The sequence below is a fragment of the Ailuropoda melanoleuca genome, chromosome 14 (assembly GCF_002007445.2).
Source record: "Ailuropoda melanoleuca isolate Jingjing chromosome 14, ASM200744v2, whole genome shotgun sequence".
Classification (NCBI taxonomy): Eukaryota; Metazoa; Chordata; class Mammalia; order Carnivora; family Ursidae; genus Ailuropoda; species Ailuropoda melanoleuca.
The window spans coordinates 39,121,260-39,140,134 of NC_048231.1; the positions used below are offsets into that span (position 1 = coordinate 39,121,260).

General features: G+C 54.5%; 1 protein-coding gene across 10 annotated transcripts in view; it reads left to right on the forward strand.

Annotated features, from left to right (window-relative positions):
* Positions 1 to 18,875, forward strand: part of WDR20 (WD repeat domain 20) — a 64,883-nt gene that overhangs the window by 43,146 nt on the left and 2,862 nt on the right. For 5 of the 10 annotated variants that reach the window (XM_034642717.1, XM_034642718.1, XM_034642716.1 and 2 more), the window contains one exon: positions 10,378 to 11,637. The exons of 2 other annotated variants lie outside the window; for them this stretch is intronic. In XM_034642717.1, the coding sequence (XP_034498608.1) occupies positions 10,465 to 11,637 (1,173 nt within the window). In that variant the 5' untranslated portion in view covers positions 10,378 to 10,464. Of the gene's footprint in view, positions 1 to 9,612; positions 9,797 to 10,377; positions 11,638 to 13,882; positions 13,964 to 18,875 lie in introns of those variants that run through there. 3 more of the 10 variants (XR_004620314.1, XM_034642724.1, XM_034642720.1) reach the window with 3 other exon arrangements.

An 18,875-nucleotide genomic window follows, 5' to 3' on the forward strand; every position in this document is an offset into this window, starting at 1 on the left:
TGCCATGTGGGTTGACAAAACTCTAGAAGAAAAGCATTTATTCCCGTTTCTGTTGAAAATAGTCTGAAGCAGAAACTGTTTTATTTACCTAAGTCTTTTACTAATAACATCTGAGAAAGTGATTCCCAGTAGCTGAATGAATTGTTTTTTTTCCTTCTGGTGGTGGTTGTGGGGGAGCAACCAGTCCTCTCTGCACTGCCACCAGAAACTAAATTTGGAGTCATTTGGAGTCATTGTGGGGTTTTGTTTGTATTTAGGTAGGGGGCGTGTTATTGAGGGGGAGGGGCTGTTGGTGAACAAGATCGGGAGGCTGCTCTGGCTGAGGATGGCACGGAATGCCACTAGAGAACAAGAGGGCTTGTGTGTCGTCACGGGGGAGGCAGGAGTCTCGGGGCCCTGAGAGCACTCGGACACGTCACCAGATCCATGCCTTGCTCTGGACAGCAATGGGGATTGCAGGCTGGGAAGCGGCTTGTCACTCAGTGATTTCAGCACTGGTTGTCTCATACATGTCTTATATTTTATTTGAAAAATGGCTGTTCACCATGCTATGTGGGGTTAAATGCCAGCTTGGCACTTATAGCTTGAGTCTGAAATTGATTGCCTTTCACAGTGAAGAGATTCTTTGGCTGTGTGGATTTTCATCAGATTTTGGTCAGGATTTCTAAGAGCAAGGGTCGTCAGAGGTCTGTTTGTCTGAGAGTGCCAGGAATGGTGGTTGAAGCCGTCATCACGCCATGCTTTGCCTTAGTATGAGAGTGAGAGGCTTCAAACTGTTTCACATTAGTCCTCTGCATGGTTGGGCAGGCAGCTGTTGCCATCCTGCAGACGAGGAAATAGTCAAAGAGAAGGTACGTGAATTGTCCAGGCAGGAAATAAGTTGACGACAGAAGTGGAAATTACGTCCACAAGGGCTCCCCGGTCACAGCCTGGAAGCCCCACCATGTGTGGTTGCCAGAGGGCTGGGCCCTTGCGTTCCCAGGAGCTCACAGTTCAGTAAGGTGGATGGATGGGGTATTGGGGCGTGTTAGCACACTGTTAGGAACAAAGTGCCGGGGGATATGTGTTCACATATTCTTCAGCATGTATCAAGTATCATAAAGCGGAAGTTAAATTCGGTGGAGGAAGCCTGAGAAGATTTCCAGAAGGTGACACTTGATCTGGGTCTTGAAAGGTGCACAGGAGTTGGGGAAGCGTGAGAGAGGCTCTCAGAGCTGGAGAGAACTGCTTGGTGTGCGGAGGAGCGTTGGGTGGCCAGGTGTGACCAAGTCAGCGTGCAGGCCTCAGAGATGCAGGGTCCAAGCCGATGGATACACGGGAACTAGACAGTGAATGCCCTGACATGCTAAGATGTTTGGATCTGACGCTGGAGGCTATACAGGTAGTTTTGGGCTTTTAATCAAGGGAGTGAGTGTGTCAAGTGGGTCCTTTAGAACGCTTGTCAGCACTTGTGGAAGGTGGATTGGAATGAAGAGAGACTGGCAAGGGTAGCAAGACCAATGAGGAGGCTGGTACCTGTTGACGTGAGAACCAATGGCTTGGACAAGAGCAGTGGCCGTCTCATCCAGGTGACAGACCTTAGTTTACCTACCATGTGCCCACTCGGGCCTGCTCTGTGGATACCCCATGAGAGAGGGAGACGTATCAACAGTAGCACCCCTCATGCGCGCTTAGGGCAAATGCTGATGTGTGACATATAAGGAGGCAGAGGCCTGGGGAGACAGGGAGAGGAACAGCGGTGGCAGAGGACATCTCTTGAAGGAGGTGCTGTGCGCTAGGCGGGGCCTCCAGTGAGGAGGTGGCTGGCCGGGTCCAGCCTGACATGGAGCGTTTCCCAGAAGGGAGAGCAGGTGAAGGCCCAGAGTAGGAAAGAAGCTGGGACCAGGAGAGCGGAGAGAGGACCATGTCCCAGGGAAGGTGGTGTGAAGGGAGGCTGTGAGACCAGAGCGCTGTGTTCCCTCTCGGCTGAGGCCTGCGATCGCACAAGAGGAAGCAGGAACACGGTGCGGTCAGGTCGGTGTTTTTGAAAATCCCCGTGGCTCCTGCTTGAAGATTGGTAGGTTTCTGGCTGTCATGTATGCACTGGGTAAGACTGGAGAAGGAGCAGGTTTGGAATGGAGGGAAGATCGGAGTTCCATTCTGTACTTGACAAGATTCGGAGGCCAGTAGATGTTAGATACATGGACCTGGAGCCCAAAACCAGGGGTAAAACTTTGAGAGTTTGGCATGTAAATAGCATCCCATCCCTGAGATCAGACGGCAGGGTCTGTGCACTCGCTATACTCCAGGACTCTGGCCGGCTCATCACGTGGCCTTCAAAGGGGCACTTACAACCGCTGTTTATTCCCTGCAATTAGAGACTCAGCGCTGTGGCTCAGAACGCAGAGCCTTGAGGCTGAACGCCTCCCTGCTCTCCCCACCCCCACCTAGAGCATGGGAAAGAGAGGCGAGGAGTGTTGTGGAGCATACGGCTGGGAGAGTAGGCCCTTGGGGAGTGCTCAGCAGAGTTTGCAGGTGGAGGGGAAGCTCACGGAGCACCCCCAACCGGGTGCCAGGAAGGGCTCCTTGGAAGGGGAGATAGCAGCAGTTCTGAAGGGGAAGCCAGTAAGTTTCCAGGACAACCCAGGCAGGGAGTGAATGTGCGTAGAGCAGAGGACGGGGGAGCAGCTCATCCCAGTGGGTCCCGTGTGTGTCTTCCTCACCGAGCGCTTCTCTCAGCTGCGCGTTGCGCTCACATGTGCATGTGCACACACGCCCTGCTACTGATTCTTCCACCTTTGCCTCCCTTCTACAGGCTCCTGGCACATGAAAATACTACAGAAGTTTGCATGGGTAGATGGATGGATGGAATGGAATTTTAGAGTCTAGAAATCTACCTGACATTAAAGATAGATGATATTTCTATCTGGGAGTCAAGTATATCTTAAAAGGTGATTTTCCCTCCCTCTATTAACTAAAAAAGAAAAAGAAAAATTTTAATGCTTGTTTATAGAAGTACAGAGAAGATGGGAAAACATCACCCCTAAGTACTCACTGTTAACTTTATTGTCTTTATAGTTTTTACTTTTTTAATGAGGTGAGTCTGGTAGATTCACACCTTCCATCAGAGGTCCCGTGACCTCCTCCTTCCAGTCTGGCCAGTGGAGTTAGAGGTGAGCCCCGCTCCCTTCACGCCCCGCTGCTTGGGTGTCCCTGTCACGCTGCAGAGCCTGGCTGTTGTATCTGCTCCGTCCGGAAGGAAGGAAGTGCCTCGTCCTTCCCAGCCTCCCTGGGGGAGTGACACCTGCAGGTCCCTCGTGTCTGCTCTCTCCAGTCTCTCTCAGCGGGGCCTTGCTGTCCCTGTAGCGTTGTGTGTGTGCAGTGCCTATGGAGCGTACCTTCGTTCTGCAAGCTCCCTGGAAAGGAGAGTCCCCCAGCTGGTTGGCATTCAGCCTCGTGTGAAGGACCCCGAAGGGCTGAGGAGCTTCCTTTTTACTACTATTGGTTAGGGTACACTGGGGAGCGGGAATTATAAAGGTGATGATGAACCCAGACTTGTTTGTCTTTGTAGAAATTCTCATTATTTCAGGGTTGTATCCATAGAACAGTTAGTTAAGTTTAAAGGGTTTTCAGGTATGTGTTGATTGTTGGGTAGAGTGTAAAATCTAAGAAGTACTTGTCATTGTGCCTTCTTTCATTACTGACACGTAATGAGACCCTCTGTCCTTGACATTGTTCCCCGTCATGGGCTGCAAGGCCAGGGCCATCACACTGGTTCTGCGTCTCCTGCTGTCTGACCGCCCCCGGGAGGCAAGGCCGCCCTTTGCCGGCCTGAGGCTGCGTCTTCTCTCTCCTTCCTGGGACCCAGTGCCCCCGGGGGCGGGAAGAGCCAGGCCCAGCTTTGCAGTCTTCTGTCCAGTTCTGGGACAAAAGAGTGGTTATGGGCATTTTGTTAGTTTTGTTTTCTTGCTTTTTTTAATCAAAGGAAGGAAAGGAGCACATAATGCTCTACTCCTTAAAGTTTTAGCTTTGATAAAACGACATTTGATCCTCCTTTCTGTGGCTCTGAAATACCCTTTCTTCACACTTCCTGAGGACAGCAGCTTTCTTTAAAAGTGTTTACATAAGCAAAGCCAGTTTTGCTTGTGGCTACATCATGGCTCCCCTCCCACCCCCCTCCTCATCCCCCAACGTAGCTTCTGTGGTGTTTTTTTTTTTTTTTTAAGATTTTATTTATTTATTTGACAGAGATAGAGACAGCCAGCGAGAGAGGGAACACAAGCAGGGGGAGTGGGAGAGGAAGAAGCAGGCTTCCAGCAGAGGAGCCTGATGTGGGGCTCGATCCCACAACGCCGGGATCACGCCCTGAGCCGAAGGCAGACGCTTAACCGCTGTGCCACCCACGCACCCCAGCTTCTGTGGTTTTTGAATTGTTTACTTCAATATTTTTGTTAGAAATTAATATCTGCATTATAAAATGCATACCCACTGCCCCCTAAGTAATTTTTTCCTGCTTGTCATGTTGATAGTAGGAAAAAAAGGGGCACCTGGGTGGCTCAGTCGGTTAAGTGTCCAGCTCTTGGTTTCGGCTCAGGTCATGATCTTAGAGTCATGAGATCAAGTCCCGCGTCAGGCTCCACGCTCAGTGTGAAGTCTGCTTGATTCCCCCGCCCCCCCCAAAAAATAAAAAAGACAACTAAGTGCTTTAGAAAGCTTCGTCTTAGCAGTGACACTTTAACATGGTTATTTATTTTTATTCTTGCTTCCTTTTAATTAGTTTATTATAGTTAGAAAATCTTTTCTCTTAATGCCATTAGTGACAGTAGTTTTAGTGTTTGATTTTTACTGGCTCTGTATCAGCAAAAGGACAGTTTCTTCGGAATTGCGGTGGGGATTGTGTGGGGCTGCCGGTGACTACTACTGAGAGGTGAGGGTGTGGGAGCCCACTTCTGTGACGTGCAGAGATGGCATACCCATCTCCAGATACTGTGTTTGGTTTTTACAAAAGTGGTTATAGAAATTGGCTCCAAACATTTTGGAATTTGACTTTTTAATGGAAGCCCAGTGGCCGAGCCAGGTGACCTCATAGAGACTTTCTTAACTGCTGAACTTTCCCAGCCACCTCCCTGCCCTCTTCCCCCTCCCTGAGCAGCTGTCCTGCTCCATCCGCCCTCTGCTGGTTTCCTGGAAGTGGGGTTCACACTGTCCTCCACACCTTTTCCTCCTCCCCTGGTCAGTGTCCCCTGGGTGTCTCCTCTGCAGCCAGGGAGCAGGGGGCTTTCTTCCCCTTGATCCCCACGAACCCCTCTCCTTGGTCCCTCAGACTTGCTCCCTAAGGAGGCCTCCCTGCTCCTCCTGTGCCTGCCTCAGCCCTGCTGGGGCCACTGCCCCCCTCTGACCCTCCCTTCCTGGTGTGTAGACCGAGCCAACCTCAAAGACTCCGTCACAGGACACGGAGGGCACTTGTGATGCCGCAGAGCTCCTGGTCTCTGGTGGTCACTCAGCATCAGCTCCTTCCTCTCCTCATGGGACTTCGGGGTCATCTCCTCACATGTTCCTTCTGCCTGCCTGACTTTTGTCCTGCTCCCTATAAGTGGGGCGTCACCCTGTCCTCTTCCACACCGCACCTTTCTTGGGGATCTTAGGAGGTCACAGATCTGGCTCTCCCTGTTCTCAGCTGGTGTCCTTGTTCTCCTTGCCTGCTCGATGAGGACACTTGGGTGTCTCCCCAGCATAATCCACCCCCCGCCTTCTCTGTATGTGGCAGTCGCTTGAGTTCCAGGCCCAGGAGAATTCACAGGCCTCTTCCCCACCCCCACCTCCTGTTCCCCCCAGCCTAAGCCATCGTTAACAGCCCATCTTGCCATGCTGCCACCCGTCACTGTCCAGACCTTTTTGTCCACACACAACTATCACAGCCTCCTAACTGGTTCCTCCCCACCCACCTCCCGCCTCCCATCTTCCATTCTGTACCTTCTGCCAGGGGGGATTCCTCTTTATTCTGTCACTTCCCTTTTCAGAAGCCTTCCCTCCCTGACTGTATGCAGCCACACCGCCAGTAGTGTGTGTGAGGCACATACGCAGTCTTAAATTTTCTGACAGCACATTAAGTAAGCAAAAAATGGGTGAAATTAAGATTTTGTTTTCTCTGTATACCCGAAATAGTATCTTAACATATATGTAATACGAAATTATGAGATTATGTCTGTAGGTTTTCAGTCTTCAGAATCCAGTGTATATTTTGCAGCACATCTCACTTCCGGCACATTTCAAGTGCTCAGGGCTGTGGGATTGGTGGCCCAGGGCTTCAAGGTCACGGCCCAAAGCCCCTTAGCCTGAGACTTCACTGTGCTGAGCCCCAGTTCACAATTCCAGACCTAATTCCCTGCCCCTTCAGCCAAAACAGGTGCCACGTGTAGTGCCGCGTGTGTCCCCACACTCGCCAGGACTTCTGTCCTGAGCCACTCCCAGCACAGTCCTCCCCACGCGCCCCCCCCTTCTTTCTGCACCCACCCCCCACCCTCCCCGCTCTGCTCAGGAGCTCCTCAGAGGGGGCCCGGCTTCTGCTGAGGCTGTTTTGTCATCGTGCGTCCAGATCACGGCCCCATTCATACTGGAGAATTCAAGCTTACCAGGGTCATCCTGTTACTTAACATGGGGCACTAAGATTCTTTATCTTTTTTACTACTTTTAGCAACAGAAACACACCTTTACGGTGTAGAAACTGGGCTTCGTTCTTTATATTTATTTGAATACAATGTTCTAGATACTTGTTTCTTAATTAGAGACAGGAGTGAAATGCTTTCTTTTTTCTTCCTTTTTTGTTAAATCCAGACCAGAGCTGTTTAAATTCAGTGACTCTCTACTAGCTAGCCCTCGAGTTGTGCCTCCTGCCTTGGCTTGGGGTCTGAGGCAGGCTCATGGCCTGTTCCTGAGAACAGGTGTGAGTGGCCCTGGCCTTGGTTTGATGTCTCTCGGTGGTGCAGGAGATGGCAGCCCCACCTTGGCCAGTCTGTTCCACCTGCTCTGGCTCCCTTCTTTCTCTGGGATGCCCGGTACTGGGTTTGCTCCTGCCTCAGCACCTCGCAGCTATGGTTCCCTCTGGGAGGATGCTCTTCCCCACGTGCTCTTGGCCTGCCCGCTGCGTGCTGTCAGCCTGCTCAGCCAGCCCTTGCCATCCGAGGAGTCTCACTAGGCCTTCCTGCCTGAGATCAAAGGCGCCCAGCCTCCTGCCCCCCCCCCCCGTCAGCACTGTGCCTTCTCCCCCTGGTTTGTTTTTCTCCACAGCTCTTGTCACCCTCAGATCTTGCAGATTTCACTGTCTTCTCCTCTCACTTGGATGCGAATGCCTGTCCGTTTTAATCAGTGCTGTATCAGCACTTGGCATTAATGCATTCGAGAAAGAATGAAGCAATGATGAGCGAGCGGGTGGGTGAGCCGGTGAATGAGTGGGGCTGCAGGAGAGTTTCCTGGCCTCTCAGAGCCTCTGTTTCCTGGTGGTAATATGGTGATTATATCTACCTTGCTAGGGGGAAGCGGGTGCTCTTACATTGCTGAGAATAGAGTGTTCTGTCCTCCGTGAGTGGTAATTTAGCAATATCTATAAAAATTAAGATGTAGGTACCTTTTGCCCCGGCTGTGTTCCCGGGAGTTCGTCCTGCAGTGTACGTGTACGTGTACGCGTGAAATCTGCCGTGTGCGCGAGGTCGGTCATTGCTACGGAAATGGCCAGCGGTGGGGACTTCTAAAACAGATGACCGCATTCCCATCCATGGCAGGGAAACTGCAGCTTTAGAGAAGAACAGGGAAGCGGTGTGGGTGCCCGTGCGAACAGCTGCGGATGCGTGACTGAGTGAGCCGCAGCAGGGCGCTCGGTGCCTCGGTGCTCTGTGGTGCCTTGCCCATGGACGGAGACACTCTGGAGGGAGAGACAGGTAGCTTCACGCTGGTGACTCCGGGGACAGGTGATCTGGAAGGGAGGAAAGGGGTGTGAGTGAGCTCTCCCCCGCGCGCTTTTCTGTGAATGATGAATAGACTGCCGCCTCAGACAAAACAGAAGTGGGCCTTGCGGGTCCTTTTCAGTGGGCAGAGCCCCTGGCCCAGTGCCCGGCACGCAGAGTTGAGCCTCCGATGGGAGGTGAGCACTGCTGGCGCACCGTGTGTGTCGCATGCCGCAGCCCTGGGGGCGCCCCGGGTAGCGCCGCCCGACGCCAAGGCTTTGGCCACACGGGGGCACACGATCTGCTGGGGCCGAGCTGGGTCCCGGCGCCTTGCTCACTGGGGTTTGCAGCTGCCCGCACTGCTGTCCACAAGTTACATCCACGGATCTACTTACAGTCGTCTTGATGCACCTGTTTCATAAGGAATGAAGTCTCTAAGTGTGTTTTGTTTCCCAGTGACATTTATTTTAACAGTGCTGTCATTCTTTGTCTTCACGTCTGAGTTGCGGAACTAGACTCTGTTTACTTGACAGTATTACAATTTCAGGGCTTAATGGAATTATTTTTGTTGTATCTCTTTAAGCCAAAAATAAAATTTTCTCCTAAGCATAGTGGTTTGTCCTTAAAAATTTCCACACAGGATGGAGTGGCAGTGGTGTTCTCTTGGCCAGACCGCGATCTGTCTGGTTGCGGTGACGTGTGAGGGGCAGGAACCGAGAGCCACGGGTTTGGCTGCCAGTGCGAGGTACCGTTGTCACCGCCTGACCAGGCCGCCCCCGATGCCGGTGAGCCATGGTGGTCCGAGGCCGGCTGGGCAGCCTGGGCCCGGCGGGGACAGCACGGTCTGACAGATGGGGCTGGGCGTCCCCAGGACGAAAGCCCTGATCTGGCCTTGCGAGTTACTTCTGTAACCTTTTAAGGAAGAAGCAGTGCAGGCCTCGTGGGAACCCTGCCAGAGTGGTCACTGGGCTTTTAGGTTGTTGGCATTGGTGCAGGTCAGGGGCCTTTTAGAGGTAGGATGGGAAGGAGGCAGGGGATGAAAATGTTGGCTGTGTGCCCAAGGCCAGCTCACATGTCTGTTGACTTCAGAGGTCGGCGGTGCCGCCCTGTGGCTCCGGCGTCTGGGGCAGTAGGCCGTGTCACCTGCTGCGGAACCTCTGCCCGCCCCGGGCCCCACGTGCTGTGCGGGGCCAGCCGCCCTTCACGTCCCTGGCCGGGGCCTGCCGTTCTGCAGCTTGCTCAGTCCGTGCATCTCTTCTCTGAAAAACCCAAGTGATTTCATGTTCTGTGCTTTTCTGGGAAAATGCCGCACACTCCGCACAGGTGCGCAGAGCCGACGGCGGGGCAGGGAGGTTCGTGTCGGTGCCCCGGGTCCTCAAGGCTGGGGCCAGGAGTCCCAACCAGGGAGGGGAGGTGGTAGTGTTCAACTCACCCGGAGTCCGCCGGGCTCCTGAGGCAGCCGGTTCCTGGGCACGTGGCCTCGGAGAAGGTTCGGCAGGAGGAGTTCTAAAAACTTGGGAGGGTTGGGAGCTTCTGGTTGGCTTCCGGTGACGTGCTTTGGGACCAGGCACCTTCCCGCGGGGCACCCAGGTGGGAGCCGCCGTGCCGGGGAGCCCCACGGCCGGGTCTGCAAGCAGGGCCGCACACGTGTTGTGTCTTCGGGTGGTTTCACTTTGGTCTTTCGGTTTTAAAGGCAAGACTCCTGATCTGTGCCTGTGAAAGGAACCCTGGTCAGCCGAGCAGGAATTAGCGTGGCTGGAGCGGCAGTGATGGGCACATCCTCCCGAATCAGTCGTCTGTTTATTTTTTTAAACACCACCTTGTTCCAAAGAAGATCTGGAGGAATTGCTTTTAAATGCACACACAGGACTGCGAATGTGAGTGAGGAGTCTCAGTGAGCCGGGGCTGACGGGGAGCCCGGCACGCGCGCTGCTGGCACGTGTGCTGCTGCCAGCGGCTGCACGCTGCGTCCCCTACCCCGGAGCCGCTGAGCAGAGGGGCAGGTGTAGACAGCGCGTGACTCACGGGACTAAAGTGCAGAGAAGCCGGGGGGCAGAGCGGCTTCCCCGGGGGTCTTTGTAGAGAGGGTGCTGTGTGTAGGGGCCAGGAAGGCGCACATTCAGACGCTCCTGGCAGGAGAGAGGAGGGTTTCCGGGGGCTGGCGCCCCCCCCTGCCCTGCCCCGGCGCGGTGTCCGGCACGTAGCAGGCCTCAGCGGTGTGTGGTGAGTGACTGACTCCCGCGGCGAAGGCCAGTGCCTGACACCCACGTGCACTTCTAGAAAGTAATTCTGCAAGGGGCCCACATGCTCTTCGCTGGCTTGGCTGACCACGGGATAGAGTGTGCAGTGCCTGGATGGACTCTTCCCTTCTCACCGAGAAGCAGACAAGTTGCTTGCTGGAAAAGTAGACCTTTAAAGCTTCTCCATTGTGATAACTTGTTCTCCTTTGTCTTCACAGAGACTAATAGACAAGTCACGCGTAACCTGTGTCAAATGGGTTCCCGGTTCGGAAAGCCTTTTCCTAGTAGCCCATGCGAGCGGGAACATGTACTTGTATAACGTGGAGCACGCTTGTGGCACCACAGCCCCCCACTACCAGCTTCTGAAGCAGGGCGAGAGCTTTGCCGTACACACTTGCAAGAGCAAATCCACGAGGAACCCTCTCCTTAAGTGGACAGTGGGCGAGGGGGCCCTCAACGAGTTTGCTTTCTCCCCAGATGGCAAGTTCTTGGCCTGCGTGAGCCAGGACGGGTTTCTGCGGGTGTTCAGCTTTGACTCGGTGGAGTTGCACGGCACGATGAAGAGTTACTTCGGAGGCTTGCTGTGTGTGTGCTGGAGCCCGGACGGCAAGTACGTCGTGACGGGCGGCGAGGACGACCTGGTGACCGTCTGGTCTTTCGGAGACTGCCGAGTGATCGCTCGAGGCCACGGGCACAAATCCTGGGTCAGTGTGGTCGCATTTGACCCCTATACCACGAGCGTGGAAGAAAGCGACCCCATGGAGTTTAGTGGCAGTGACGAGGACTTCCAGGACCTTCTTCATTTTGGCCGAGACCGGGCGAACAGTACACAGTCCAGGCTGTCCAAACGGAACTCTGCTGAGAGCCGCCCCGTCAGTGTGACGTACCGGTTCGGCTCGGTGGGCCAGGACACACAGCTCTGCCTCTGGGACCTGACGGAAGACATCCTTTTCCCTCACCAGCCCCTCTCGAGAGCAAGGACACACACAAATGTCATGAACGCCACGAGCCCTCCTGCCGGCAGCACGGGGAACAGTGTCACGACGCCGGGCAACTCCGCGCCCCCGCCCCTGCCCCGCTCCAACAGCCTCCCCCATTCCACCGTCTCCAACGCCAGCAGCAAGAGCAGCGTGGCCGATGGTGCCATCGCTTCTGGGGTCAGCAAATTCGCGACGCTCTCCCTGCACGACCGGAAGGACAGGCACCATGAGAAAGACCACAAGCGAAACCATAGCATGGGACACATTTCTAGCAAGAGCAGCGACAAACTGAACCTCGTTACTAAAACCAAAACGGACCCAGCTAAAACCCTGGGGACACCCCTGTGTCCTCGGATGGAAGACGTTCCCTTGTTAGAGCCGCTCATCTGTAAAAAGATAGCACATGAAAGACTGACTGTGTTAATTTTTCTTGAAGACTGTATAGTCACTGCTTGTCAGGAGGGATTTATTTGCACATGGGGAAGGCCTGGTAAAGTGGTAAGTTTTAACCCTTAATGCTGCACCAGATCTAGAACTTGGATAGGTAGTGATTTTTTTCTTGCGGGAGGGGTGGGTGTACAATGAATGTGAATGGCACTTCTTACTCTTAATGTAAATCTAAATGCATCAGAGCCATAATTTTGGATACTGCATGCCATGTAATTCTGAATCATTTGATAATTCAACTTAGAACGTTTAAAAAAAATATAATCAAACTAATTGCCAGCCAAGTCAGTCACCCTCCTGGGAGTAGATACAGTCCCAAGGTTAGCGCTCCTGTATTAGACTATTTCGACTTAGGAAACTCATGACAGTGTGGGAAACAATGACTTTAAAATGCTAAAATTAAAATTTCTGCTTTAACTGGAATATTTTTGCTTAACTACTCAATCAGAATGTTGTACACCTGATCAGAGTGCGTGTTCAGTATGGACGGCCATTAATTGTCATTTCTAGTCCAGTTTTTATCTTAATCATAAAATGTTTAGGAATCTATGAAATTTAACTTTAGGAACAAAGCATTCAGCAGGGTTGATTGATATTATTTTTACATTGTTCTGGCAATCCACAGAAAGAGAAGAGCCTTAATTTTTAAAACCCATTTTAGTCATTTTATGACAATTAAAATTGTTTAATAAACATCTTTTTTCAAAGAAGCAGTTTGTAGCACTTTGATTGAGATTCTGTGCACTGAGTAAAATACCCACCTTCCTCCGAGCCTGGCCAGCTCCCGGGAGCCGCGGCCGAGGACGCCCACAGCAGGGGTCAGAAGTGCCTCTTGCCACATAAGCCAAGACCTTTTATGTTGGATGCGCTTTGCTTATGTTTTTTTCCAACAAGGGAAAGGAGGTTTTGGTTTCTTTTGTGGTTTACTGTGGGTTTTTTTTGTTGTTGGTGATGCTGTTTTTGGTCAAAAAGGTAGAACTGTAGCCCCGGGACAGGCCTTGTTTTGTGGAGACTGACAGACCCCCCCACCCCCGACTCAGAGTGCCTCCCGAGGTTGCCCTGGTTTGGATTTTGTTTTCCCGCGCAGAGGAGAGGCACACGTGTAGGGTGCCCTCTCCTTATTACTGGGTGGCTGTCATGACCCCCGCTCGGCTCCATCCTGACCGGCTTCCCCCTGGCCGGACGCCGAGCTGCTTCTGCGGGCTGGCGTAGCTCTCGGGCCTGTGGTCCTTCTCGGCCGTGTGGGGAGTTCGAACGCCAGTTTCACGCAGGCGGAGATACCTACAGCTTTTATGTCAAGATGACGGTTATCTTATTTGTTAACTTACTTCGGGGGTTTCGGTTGTTTTCTGTTTTGCACGCCTTTGTCATTAAACGTGGAGACGCTGACCGCTGGCACTCTGAGGAGTGGGTGTGATACAGCAGAGTGGACACGAGGCTCCTGGTTTCTCTGCAGCGTGCAGCCCTCCGGGAGGGCCAGACCCCACTTCCCCCGGCCTGCTCTCCCCCCCCCCAGTTCACTCTACCCACCGTGCTGGCCTTCCAGGTGCCCCCCCCTCGGCCTCATTTATGCATGACATCATCGGTATATGTTAATGTCCTGTTTACTGTTAAGATGTGGTCCTTTGTTCCTAAGTGTTAACTGGCCTAAGGCCCCGGACAGTCGTCCTTGTGGGCGGTTTCCACCCCGGAGGTGAATCGGGCGTCAGAGGGGGAGGATCAGGCTCCGGAGCTCTGGCGTACTTTTGTGCACCCGTGTAGTTCTAGCAGTTTCAGTTCAGATGCTTCTGAGGCACTGCGTGTGCAGTGTCCAAATTCGGGACTTGGTGTGGGGCCCGGGCCGAGGGGCCGGCCCCGGGTAAGCAGCCTTCGTGGGGAGGCTTCTCGCGACCTCCGGTTCTGAGTGCGCCGCGCCCCACGCTGCCGCCGGGAAAGCTGTGGTGTGGCTTGAGTCCTTTCACCCTCAGGTACCCTCCGTCTTGCCGCGTGTGCTGCCAGAAAGGGGGGGGGCAAGAGGAGGAGTTTCCTGTTCCCCTAAAATCAAGCTCTGAAATGTGCTGACAGAAGCCCATGGTGTCTCTCTCCGCCCCCTGCCTCCCCATCCCCCAGTTTTAAAAACCATGGTCATGTCACAGTTTGGGATTTGGGGCTTGGTCACCATCTCGCTCTTCCTGTTTGTGCTGGTGAGCGTATCCTTAACATCTGTCCGGTCCCCTCTGGGCCCGTTGCTGGGTGTCAGGTGCTGGGGAGGGCCTGCACGGCGGCCCTTCTGATGCCCGCCCCCTTTCTTTGACAGCCAGCAGAGCACCTGTCCTGCAGTCAGGAGGACAGAATGCAAGGCGTTCTCCGAGACCAGGACTAGAGCTGCCCAGAGCTCTAGGAGAAGAGAGGCACTGGAGGGGCGGGCGGGCCCTCTCTCCGACTGGCTTCCGGCAGAGGCTCCTGCAGCCCCGGGACGTGGAGAGGGGACCCTTCACCCCCGCCAAGGTGCTGGCCTCAGGTGTGGAAGGCCCAGGGCCAGGCGGCTTCCACGGCGGCCATGAGGGCATATCTGGGGAGCGCTTTTCTAGTTTCCTCAGCACACTTTGAGCTTCCTCATTGAAACTGTTCATGGTGTTCTCACTTCAGTGTTATCCTGAGCAAGAATATCTTTTCTAACTTAACGTCTGGAAGAAAACAGCTATTGGCAAAGGAGGCTGTTCCTTGCTCGGCCGGCACAGCCTCTCTGCTGTGCACGGAAGAAAGGCACAGACAGAAGCAGCTCAGGGTGGCTCTCGAACCCACCTCCCTCCTGGTCTGCGTGCAGGGACCCAAGCCCTCAGAGAGCACGGCCACGCAGTGGTGGCCCTTCCCGCCTGTCTTGCCTGCCTGGGACTTCGGACAACCCCAGCCTTTCTCTGAGCTTCTCCTCTTCCTCAAGGGCAGGGGATTAAAATCCCAGAGGGCCGGAGAAGGAAGCCTTTGGAAAATCCTGCTTTCTTTTAAAAACAAATGTGTAAGAGGGAGTAGGCAGACTCTTTAAAAATAATCGGTAACTTTGGGTTCTAAATTCACTTAAATAGTGGTAAGGAATCTTAATTTTGTCTTTTGTGCTGATTGAACCTTCTAGAGCATTTTGGAAGTGTTCTGTGAGCCATAGCCTTGGGACTGAGGATAAATACCTAGGACAGGACAGGACAGGGGAGAAGTGGAAAGCAGAAGTAAGCTGTCACCACGATTAACGCCCCAGCCACTCAGAAGCCACAAGGAACAAAACGTGACGAAACTTACCTGTCTTTATGGGTATGCGCACATGTCCCGGTGGGACTCAGGTGTTCTCCTTCACTGGCCTAACACCCAAGTCCTAGCTGACAAGTTCCCCCAGGTCCCCCACTTCCTTGTGGTGCATCTTGAATTTTAAGACCCCGTCAGGTGTCGAGTCAGTGCAGAAGTTGCTGCAGAGGCTTTATCAGACATTTTCACCTGCACACAGGGCTCTCCGCGCCTCCGGCCTGGGCAGGGAGCTGTTCGGTTTTTTTCTTGGGGAAGCTCAAAGTGTGAGGGGAAAGGCCACAGGGTCAGGGAGGGCTGGAGAAGGAATCCTTTGGGAAACCCAGATGCCACCTTTGTGTACCTGACTGTCCGAGGAAAGCTAGAAGCAAAGTCCGACTAGCTTTTCCGGGCGAGACGCACGGAGCACAGCATCCCTTCTGCGCCCAAGGGCTCGGCTCAGACCAGCCGGTCGATGGCCCCTGTGACTTGCCTGTGCTGCTGGGTGTGTCCACTGTTGGGGTTTCCTTCCGCAGCGGAGAACCCCTGCACGTGTGCGGTGGGCCTGATAAGTAACCTGGCAGTGTCAGCCATCCTGGGAAGGCAGAAGGGACTGGGCAGCGAGGCCCTCCTTGTCCAGCACGCCTGTCGCAGTGGGCTGCTGGGGACTGCCATCGGTTTGGGTCATCAAGGGGCTCAGCTCTGTGACCCCAGGGATGGCCTGTGAGCGCAGACAGCAGTCCAGAGAGTGGAGTCGGGGGCTCACATCGAAAAGCACTCGTGTTCAGAGCCCAGATTCAAAGCTGTGTGAAAATGCTCCCCCCCCCAGTGGAGGGGACAGCCCCCCAGGTATTAGCTCTGGTTTGTCGCTGCACCTGTGACATGACTTCATGTTGTGCTCGCACTGCTGCTCTCAACTTCAAAGTGTAAAAGGAAATATTTCCTGCGTTTTTAATTTCTGTGTACCTAAGTTTATTAAAGACTGTTAGGTGACGTTGTATAAAATTGTATGATCATTTACCCTTAATGAAAATCAAAAGTAAAATATGGTTCTTTTTTTACATTTTCATCTAATTTCTTGATGAATAAATTCGATAGCCTTCCTAATATGAAATGTTGATAAATTAAGTTCTTATAACTGTTACACTAATTAGTGAATCTTTAGTATCAGTATTATTATCATTTTAAGAAAATCATGTTTCTGTTTCACTGTCTTGGTCTTTGGCTGTTCTGTTGTCACTGTTGCAGCTCGAGACTCATGCACGCGGTGGGGCGGGGCAGCCCTTTGTACCCGGATGTGTAATAAACACAAGCGAATGGACTATGCACGTAGACAGTTGTGGTAGTCAGTTTCCCGGGTGGCTTCACAAAAGTCTGAATGAACCAAAAAAGAAAACTTGTAAATGCTATAAAAGTATGGGCCTCGTTGATGTTTACAGAGCAAGTAGCCGCGGGCATTTCTCCCTCTCGCTGCCCGCTCGGAGTTCTCCTAAGGAGACGCGCACTAAAGGAAACCTCGGTTGTATCGGAGGCACCGGCTGTGTGTGGCCCTCGTCTGTTCTGACTCCCGGCCGCCCAAGGGCAGTTGGTGGACCTTCAGCTGAGCTGGGCGGAGGCCCCATGAACGGCAGTGCCGACGCTCTGAAGGCGTCCTGGGCTGCCAGCTGGCCTTGGTGCCCCGCACGCCCGGCCTCCGACGTCCTCTTCAGCCACCCAGCCAGCAGCTGGCGGCGTGGGGACACCTGCCGGCTTCTGTAGGAGCTCTTGTCCTGGGGGGGTTCCTTGCCTTCCTCTTCCTGGTCTTGAACGGTGTGCTGGGGCGTGCTGGAGGCCTCATCACCACTGTGGAGGCCGGGCCTTAGACACCAGGCCCCGAGGCCCCGCTGCAGAGAGGGCAGTGCGGGAAGGCCCACTGAGGGTGGGAAGAGTTGGCCATTCATACTGTCCTGCTGTGAAGTGTCCCCTCACTCTCCGCAGCACCCTGACGTCTCTGACCCTGAATGCCTCAAGGCCGGGATGCCAGCCTCGATCTGCAGGGTCCCCGGAGGCTGTGAGGCCAACGCGTGACTAGCCCTGGTCAGGCCCTGGTGCTCCTGGCCGACCGGAGATGTTTGGACCTGGAGCTAGGGGCTGGCAGGGCCTCGGGAAGCTCCCTCCTGGCCGCCTCTCATGGTCTCAGGGGGTGCGCCCCAGCATCTTCCTGACCGGGCCGCCCCCCTGAGCCTCCGGGGCGAAGTGTGTGCCCTTGGCCTCTGACGCTAAGCTGCCAAAGCAGAAGACCCGGTGTCCGACCCCGCCCTCACGGGCCCCCTGGGATCTGCCGCCGCGGGAACGGTCGTGTGTTCTTAGCCTGGAGTAGATTTTAAGCCCGCAACACTACTAGATTGACAGCAAGTTTAAAAAGACACACACATTTTAATCTTTTAAAAATAGTTTGTGCCTTGAAAAAATACTCTCGGTCCGTCCTTCCGTGTGTGGCTGCCTGTTGAAAGAGTTGAATCTGGACCCGTGGGTCCTGAAGAGGACGGGGCCTCTGGAGGCGCTCAGTCCCGTCCCCTCCTCTCGTGTCGCGGCCTCCAAACCAGCCTCTCGCGGTGGGTGGGCCGCTCTGGAAGCGACTCCAGCTAGAGGGGCCTTAGGGAGACACAAGAGGGCCCCCTCCCCTGCGGCAGGACGCGGACCCTGACAGTAAGAGGCTGTGCTTTGCCCAGGCACCCGTCTCAGAGCCGCCCTTACACGCTTGTGCCCCGAGAAAGCCTTTGTCCCGGATGTCTGACAAGAGCGTCGTTTTCTCCCGGTGACTTCTCTCGTTAGAGACCAGGCTGCGGGGCCTCTCTGGGGAAATGTAACCTGTCGTTGGGCAAGTCGAGGCCACCCCGCAGGAGCCCAGGCCCCAGGCCCTAAGTGAGCAGTGGGTCTGGGGCAGGGTGGGGAGCCAAGGCCTGCTCTGCCCGCCTCCCACCCCGGGGTGCTCCGGGGCCTGGGCCCCACCAGGCGTTCTGTGAGCGGTGAGGCCCCCGCGGCGGGTGAGGGAAGGCGCATCCACGGCTGGAAACTCCTGGAGGAAGTTAGCCTGCCGAGATCTCACCTCTCACCGTTTCCAGGGCATCTCTAAAGGGACATCACTTTACAAATGACATTTGCCTCTTAGTCTCTGCGTGACCAAGAGCTGGAGTATTTAATTTTCAAATGGAATCTCTGGCAGGAATAAAATGGCAACTCTGGTGAGAACAGAACAGCTTATTAAATATTAGATTCAGGAATCGTCCCTCGTCCGGTAATAGCTTCCCCCCTGGGGGCCTAATAGGCTATTCGGCGGATTGGTGTTGGCACAGCTCCGTGCGGTGTCTGGTGGGCAGACTGGCAGTCCCCACAGCGCTGAGGACAACTGGACTCCACGAGGTTGGCGGCATGCAGGCCAGGCGGGCACGACTCTTCATCAGCCCGGGCCTGTCCTTTGCTCCTTCCTCCCCGAGTGTAACCACGGAGGACGCAGACAGCACGCCTGCCTCGGAGCAGGCAGCCCGGGCCGCAGCTGGGCCCCAGACCTGTACGCGGGCTTCCTCACGACGGCAGTCTCAAGTCTTCGATGGGGGCCTGTGCGTGTTGCCCGTCTCTCTCTGACCCCCAGTAACCTTTAAAAGAAAGCACAGCTTATAGAAATAAGGGGACTTGACATTGAATTTCTGTTTGAACTGCAGCATTTCCCCTGAAGCCTCCACGGTCCATCACCGCAAAGCCGGTTCCAGCTCCAGGAAGGGAACCGGTGGGGTCGACATCCCGCTGACCGCGCCAGGCCAGACGGGGCCTTGCCTGCTGGCCCCGGGCGTCCGTCCTGGACGGCCCTCCTCCCCCGCCGCTGACCTGCAGGCCTCACGGCTGCTGTGTCTGACGCCCCCTCGCTTCCTGGGAACTTCCCAGATGCTCACCCGCACGCCGGAGGCACCCGCGCCCTGGGGTTCGTGCCCCCGCGGGGGCCCCTCGGTGGGGCGTGTCCGCTTGGTGCCGGGTCGCTGGAGGCCCGCTGTTGGGCGTGCTTC